Below are 6,826 nucleotides of genomic sequence, written 5' to 3' on the forward strand. Positions count from 1 at the left end.
CTAAGATAAGATAATACAGTGTTGTGCTTCTCTACTTTCTAACATCTGTGATCTTCAGAACTTTTTCAACAAACATACCATGACATGACAGGTGGTCTTGAGTGTAAGATAATCTTGAAGGAAAACAAAGAGTGCTAAAAGGAAAAGAAATCTCACCTCTGCACCTCTCTAACATGTACACACTCGCTAGAGCTTAGGGATTCCAGTTTAATAATCCACTTCCAAAAGGGAACATCGTTTCCCAAGTCAAAAAAATCAAACCCATTCTAGTTACTAATTCCAGGTGAGAACTTCTGCTCCACACAGAAGCCTTTCTTCTGACTACACTTTTTCAAGAGAAGTGCAAACATCCTTGATATCAAAGTGCAGATCTGAAATTCCACTGTGTGACGTGAGACTTAACCTGACTCATAGTTCTCTGTGTGTCATATCCTAAACATCTCCTGTCTCTCGCTAGGGCCCAAGCGGACTCTGCTTGTTGTCTTCAGTATTTCTGGGCAGTGGAAGAATCCTCAGGAAGAGGTGTTCTTCCTGCTTGCTTTGAATGTGTGCTAGTCACATAAAGATGGTAGAGCTGCTAGAGCTGAAGTGAAAGTCTTGTGCCAGGTGCCTCACTTTTGCTACTGAGTTGTAATGCTGTGTTGTAATGTTTTCTAGAATGGTGGTGTTTTGAATAATCTTGACATTTATCTGAGAGTTGCTTGCAGAAGAAGTTATAAAGTCTAAATCTAAAACATAAATCAAAGTGTTTACATTCTTTGCCAGGTATAAATTCACCAAGGATAATGCAAGGTTTGCATCTTTGCTCTGAAAACAAACCCTTTTATAAACTGTTTATGTAATTCACAATATTATCCATTATCTCTTGTGCAGCTGGAAAGGAAAAAATCCCATAGCCAAAAAAGGCTAAAATCCCATGGAAGCCACTCTCAGAATGATACCAGGTCACTTGCACCCCATTGTCCTCCAGTCGCTTCTTGTATAACAGTCCATCATCCCTAAGCACATCGAATTCACAGGTCACAATGCAGGCCTCAGGGAGCTGGCAAATGATGGAGTCTTCAGCTAAAAGTGGGGAAAAGGTTGCTCCTAAAATTTCTTTGATTGCTTCATGGACTTCAGGTTTAAATGAAGTGGGTTTCTGTGGTGTGTAGCCTCTAACCTTAAACCTGTCAGGGATAATGTCAGCACTTACCCATTTTTTATACCTCCTCTTCATGCTCTCGGGAACATGGCAGCTTTGTAGGACATCTTCCAAAGCTACTCCTTCTTTCTTAAGGTAACGAAAGCAGAAGTAGATAACAAGCTTCCGAAACAAAATGGGGACTGAAGCATTCTGCTGATAGGAAGGCAGATGAAAATCTAGCCCCTGCAGTCCTGGGTAAAGTAAGACCTGAGCACGAACTTTCGGGAGATCTCTTCTGTTCAGCAGTATCTGGCAGATAACCGTAGCAAAGTTGGCTCCACAGCTGTCCCCACTAATGATAATGAGGCCAGGATCCACATGATACTCTTCTAAGTTCCTCATGAAGTACAAGGTGGCATTGAGACAGTCAAAATATTGCCCTGGGTACGGATGTTCAGGAGCTAAACGATAACTGAAATGTCAAAGATACTGTGGTTACTGTCTAATAATTATTACACTTTATTTGCTATTGCTCATGAGTCAGTAGGAGGGGACCTATGTCTGCCCTTCTCAGTTTTAAATATCATGTTTGTTTTTAACTGGTGTAGATGGGAAGGCTGTTTTAGAACACTGCCTACAAGCACATTTATAAGTCAAATGAAAGCTAAAGCAAATAATAGGGAGCAGAATCCAAAGCAGAGACATTTTCAGCTTGTTTTCCAGAGGTGCTTCAGCTGAACTCTAGCAGCACAAATACTGTGTGGAAATGTGGCACTTACCCAACAGACACAACCACCGAGTTGCATTTCTTGGCAATGTAGCGGCATATTCTTTCAAAGGCTCCTAAAGAGAGTTCACCAGAAAGGGAGTTTTACAAATCAAACCTCCTTTTGAAATGGAAAACACAAAGCCTGGAACACAAGCTCTGTGGAAGGAGACTCCACAACCTCTCTGGGCAGCCTGTTCCAGTGCTCCGTCACCCTCACTGTAAAGAAGTGTCTGCTCATGTTGAGGTGGAACTGCCTGTGTTCTAGCTTGTACCCATTGTTCCTTGTCCTATCACTGGGCACCACCAAAAGGAGCCTGGCACCTTCATCTTGACACCCACCCCTCAGATACTTGTTGATAAGATCTCCTCTCAGCCTTCTCAAGACTAAACAGCCCCAGTTCTCTCAGTCTTTATTCATAGGAGAGATGTTCAAGGAGAAGCATTTAGTTATAAGAAGCATGAAAGAGTTGAGTCTCCTTTGAAACAGAATTTGTCTTTATGTATACTTCCCTGCATGAATGTCTCTTCCCTGAATTATTCAGACCGTTTCTTGAAGCTCTGATTTTGCCATTAACAGCTCTGTGCAGTGAAGAATTCCACAGCTTGCTTACAAAGGTGTAAGGAACAGGTTTTGTTTGCTCATTTGTACCTGGCATTCTCTGTGTCCATTTGGTGACATTTACTCTTAGACTGTGAGACATGATGGATATCATTCTCTGTTTAACTTCTCTTGCTGCTCAGGCTTTTACAGACATTTAAGGTATCTGTCTTTATCTGTCTTCCCTAGTCTGAAGAGCCACAGTCTGGCTATTCAGGTGCTCTCTGTATAGAAGCACTCTTCTCACCTGTGAAACCTCTCTCAGCCTTTCCAGTACTACTGTGTCCTTCCTCATGTATGGGGGGCCAGAATTAAAAGCAATATCCTAGATTTAGATGCAGAATGCATTTATTACAGTGCCATAAAGAACTTTCATGTTTTGTCCTTCCTTAATAACAATTCTTAGCATTTTATTTGCTTTTTGACTGTGCAGTAAGTCAACATTTGCAGGTGATTTTCTACCATAATGCCAAGATCTTCCTGCAAGGGAGTAGTCTGCTTACTGTCCATTCTCTTCATCTGTTTGACTTCTCTGAATGCTACTTCACCTGTCATTTTGTTGTCTTGTCCTTTACTGTCATAAAGACTTCCTGCAGTTTTCAGCCATCCAATCACCACCTTGAAGGACTCAGTATCATATCAGCTTTCACTGTCTTCTCTATGTTCGAATATTGATTAGCACAGATCTCCGTATGGGAATCTCACAGGAACCTCCCACAACCCATCTGTCTTTTTGTCCTAATTCAAGACCTCCCTTCTTGTGCCATGAGTGTGTGTTCTTTTGCCTCTTTTAGAGACTCTTTTGGAAATCAAAGTAGGTTTTATCAACTTGGTCTCCTTCATTAGTGTATTGCTGACTCAGCTTAAAAGCTTACACTGCTTTGTGAAGCATGACTTCCATTTCTATGCATTTTAAGGAGCAGGTCATATTTATCTGTCCACTGATCTGTTCTTTGCAGCTTCTGCTAATATGCTAGCTGCAGACTTCAGGTTTCCTAGTACATAGATTGCCTAAGTCCTTTTAAAAGCTGATCACCATTTATTTGCTTTCCTGTTACCAAATACCAGCTGAAAGCTCCCATGCCACAGTCAGTGTGCAGGTATGGGTGTCATATCAATCCATGGGATGTGATACAGCTCTGACAGTGTGCTGATTGTGCAACAGCAGTTGGGGGAAACAACAGCTACTGCTCTGCAACTGTGTGCTGTGGGGGGGTTGTCTTTCAGCAAAAGGATTTCACCTTTTAGGTCGATCACAGAGGCTTATCTCTTTGAGCCCTCACTGCCATCCAAACTAAAAGGTGTCAGCCATCACTCCACCCAGACTAACGAGCTCTGCACTAAAACAAGGGTAGACTGTTTCAGCCACAGTGCAGAACGGAACCTACGTTGCTTGAAATTACATTATTTTCTCTGCCTCATGCTAAAGGGAGCCAGGCAGGCTCTCAAACTCACTTGGAGGTTAACTGAAGTCAGCCTGACCTGGTGCTAGTGGAGATTTACCCTTTGAAACAGCAAAGGATTGAAATCCCACAAACCTCCCTCTCTGTCCCCTGGAATGGAATCTGGAATTCCTTGTTAGGTTCCTTGGCTTCCAGGCAATGCACACATAGACTTGGTTGCTCAGAAGGATCAAGAAGAGCTGGGAGGCTGAGTCAGCAGCTGCTGAGACAATCAAAGGATTGTCCCCCTTTCTGAAAAAGAAATATTCTGTATGGGGTTACCACAAGAATCAAACTCCTCCAAACTGGTTATTTTTTGACTCTTACTTATATTTATCTTCATTTTCATTCCTTGTTTACATGAATGGAAATATATTTACAGATTAATTTATATATGTGTGTGTGTGTAGTCTTTAATTCTTAAATTCTTAAGAATTCTGGGCCATGTTGTATCTTTTAGATTTCCTTTGATGTTTGCACTGCAAGTTGAAAACCCCTGACTTGTAGTGTTTCTGCACAAATGCTGAGTACAGAAGTCTATTTTAAATTCTGCCCTTTGAGGCTCTCTCCAAGCTTACATGAAACATTTTAGTCTAGAAACTAGAAATTTCTCCTTGAGAAGTAACCCAAGCATTGTTCTAAAGCATGGAGCCAGACTGTATTAATTTTAGCAAGAGCATTGCCATTTTCACACTACTGTCTTTATTCCAGGAAGCAAATCTAAGCTGAGTTCCCTATCAGCCTAAAAAGATTGTAAATTACATCGACAGAGAAGATGGAGTACAGAGGGGGGAAGTGACATGAATTCCTACCCTTCCTCCAGAGCCATTGCTCCATCTTATTTTCATCTAGTCATTAGTTAAGGCATGAGAACATCCTGTGAGCTGAACTCCCTCACAGTGACCTAAGCATGTGTGTTTTGTTTCAATGGTGTCTCACTCTCTGCCCCAGCAATTTGAATCTATATCAGAACAACTCCAGCAAGAGGAGGAGCAGAGTCCCTCTGCTGTTAGCCGACAGCTGGTTTAGGGTCTGGATCACATTCCAGAGGTCTGCTAAGAGCTGTTTTCATCAACCTCGCCTGGAGCCCAAAGAAAGTAGAAGTGTGATTCCCCTTAACCCTGCACAAGACTACTGATTCCACAGAGTGCTTTCTCATGAGCACTGAGATTGCAAACACTGGTGTCATCGGGAGGGAGGGGTGAGATATTGACTGATAGACATCTGAAGGTAACAACATAAAGGTTTGGATTTGATTCAAAAAGTAAAACTTGCCCGTTTCTTACTAATGCTCCCAAATGTGCCAGCGCCTCCATGAAAATACAGAATTCCTCTTCTTTTGCCAGCAGGTGGCCATTTGGGCTGATAAATCCTCACTGGAACCTCATCTACTTTGAGATCTTTGATAAGAAGCTTTGAATCTCTCCATGCTGGTACTCCGTCTAGCACAACTCGCAGTAAGCTTAAATCACTGCAGATCCCTAGCTTCTCCAAAATCTTTCCCTGTTGAACAGAAAGAATTCCAAAGAACAGGAGTCATGTAGGCTTGCTTCTGAACAGACAGCACTAACACATCTACATGCAGTGCAATAGCTACAGTAAACACAGAGGCAGGGGGGTGATTTTCATGTGAAGCAGCCATCCAATGTAAAGTGGCTGCAGCTGGATAGATGCACTGAAAAATCTAAATCAGCTTTTATGAGTAATCCTAGGAGCTTTATCAGGTAACTTAAGATGATTTGGTTCATATAACAATGCTTCCAGGCTTCAAAGGGGTGAATTGCTGCTGCTGTGGTTTTTTTTTTTTTCCTTAAGCCATTACCTTCCAGCTTCCAAATATCTTACCAAAATAAAAAGTGAAATCCCCAGTTTTAAGAAAGTTAACTTACCCAGATCATGGTTGTAATCAGCAATGAATGGAAGAGGCGAAGCTTGAAAGGTTGGTCAATTCCAGGTGGCAGTTCTGAACTGAAAAAGTCATAGAATAACCCCCCCAAAAAGAGTGCTGGTATTAGGAGAGGAGAAAAGAAAACCAATGCTGTTGTTGCTAGAGCTGTATAGACAGATCCCATTTCACTTCAGGAGAAGTGAACCTTAAGACACCCTGTGCTCCCTTGAGCCTTGTTTACAGGTGTCTGAGGTGTCTGCACAGGAGACTAAGTACTCAGGTCATAAGCAGAAATAAAATGTTTATTAATGTTGCAATACCCTAATCTTCTCCACCCTTCTTTTGCTAATGATACTATTGGCAAATTGCTATATTAAAAATAGGGGGAGAGGGATTTTTACCCTTTACAAAAGATGAAATTCAAAGTATATCAAATTGTCTTAGAATCATTGAATCCTAGAATGGCTTGGGTTGGAAGGGACCTCAAAGATGATATATCAAGTTCCTACCCCCTGGCATGGGCAGGGACACCTCTCACAACTGCATGAGGTTACTCAGGATTTCTATCATGAGTTCTTCACTAACAGTGAGAAATGATTATTCAGAAGAGTCTTTGTATGAAGACTGCCTGTGTCTGACTTCTTGTTGGATTCATTACGGATGGACATTGCTCTTGTAGCATTACATTTTAGTGATGTAGGGCTACTTGCACTTGTCATCAAGGTATATACTGCTCTGAGAGGAAAAATACTCAAATTCACATGTTTGGGGTAAACTTTTCTTAGTATTGGAATGCACAGACATATTCCTACTCTAATTTGGATTTAAATAAGGTCACATTTGCTTGCTGTGTGACCTCTGGTAAGCCCTGGCAGAAAGATTTGCTGTGTTTGTGTGATGGATGGATGTCTACATTACATTAGCTGCCCAAGATGTTTCTACACACTGGAGGAGGAATGCAAATAACATCAGTGCTAGACAGGGCAAGTCCTAACATACATTA

The 6,826-nt window shown here is 41.6% G+C and overlaps 1 protein-coding gene across 1 annotated transcript; it reads right to left on the bottom strand.

Annotated features, from left to right (window-relative positions):
- Positions 1-823: 823 nt before the first annotated feature.
- Positions 824-6,007, bottom strand: LOC104305828 (arylacetamide deacetylase-like 4). Its single transcript, XM_009906736.2, has 4 exons — positions 5,825-6,007; positions 5,222-5,438; positions 1,906-1,969; positions 824-1,598 (listed from the first exon to the last, which is right to left on the bottom strand). Exons 1-4 carry the CDS (start codon positions 6,005-6,007, stop codon positions 824-826), a joined length of 1,239 nt encoding a protein of 412 aa, XP_009905038.2.
- Between the last annotated feature and the right edge of the window lie 819 nt (positions 6,008-6,826).

This window comes from Dryobates pubescens, chromosome 33 (genome assembly GCF_014839835.1).
Source record: "Dryobates pubescens isolate bDryPub1 chromosome 33, bDryPub1.pri, whole genome shotgun sequence".
Taxonomy (NCBI): domain Eukaryota; kingdom Metazoa; phylum Chordata; class Aves; order Piciformes; family Picidae; genus Dryobates; species Dryobates pubescens.

What these genes read in the sequence shown, in the direction of transcription:
- LOC104305828 (XM_009906736.2), bottom strand. Translation starts at nt 6,007, where the DNA reads ATGGGATCTGTCTATACAGCTCTAGCAACAACAGCATTGGTTTTCTTT. An exon ending in TGGCACATTTGGGAGCATTA is followed by an intron (nt 1,970 to 5,221) that starts GTAAGAAACGGG and finishes AACTCTCTTTAG; the next exon opens with GAGCCTTTGAAAGAATATGC. An exon ending in TCGGTGGTTGTGTCTGTTGG is followed by an intron (nt 1,599 to 1,905) that starts GTAAGTGCCACA and finishes TTGACATTTCAG; the next exon opens with TTATCGTTTAGCTCCTGAAC.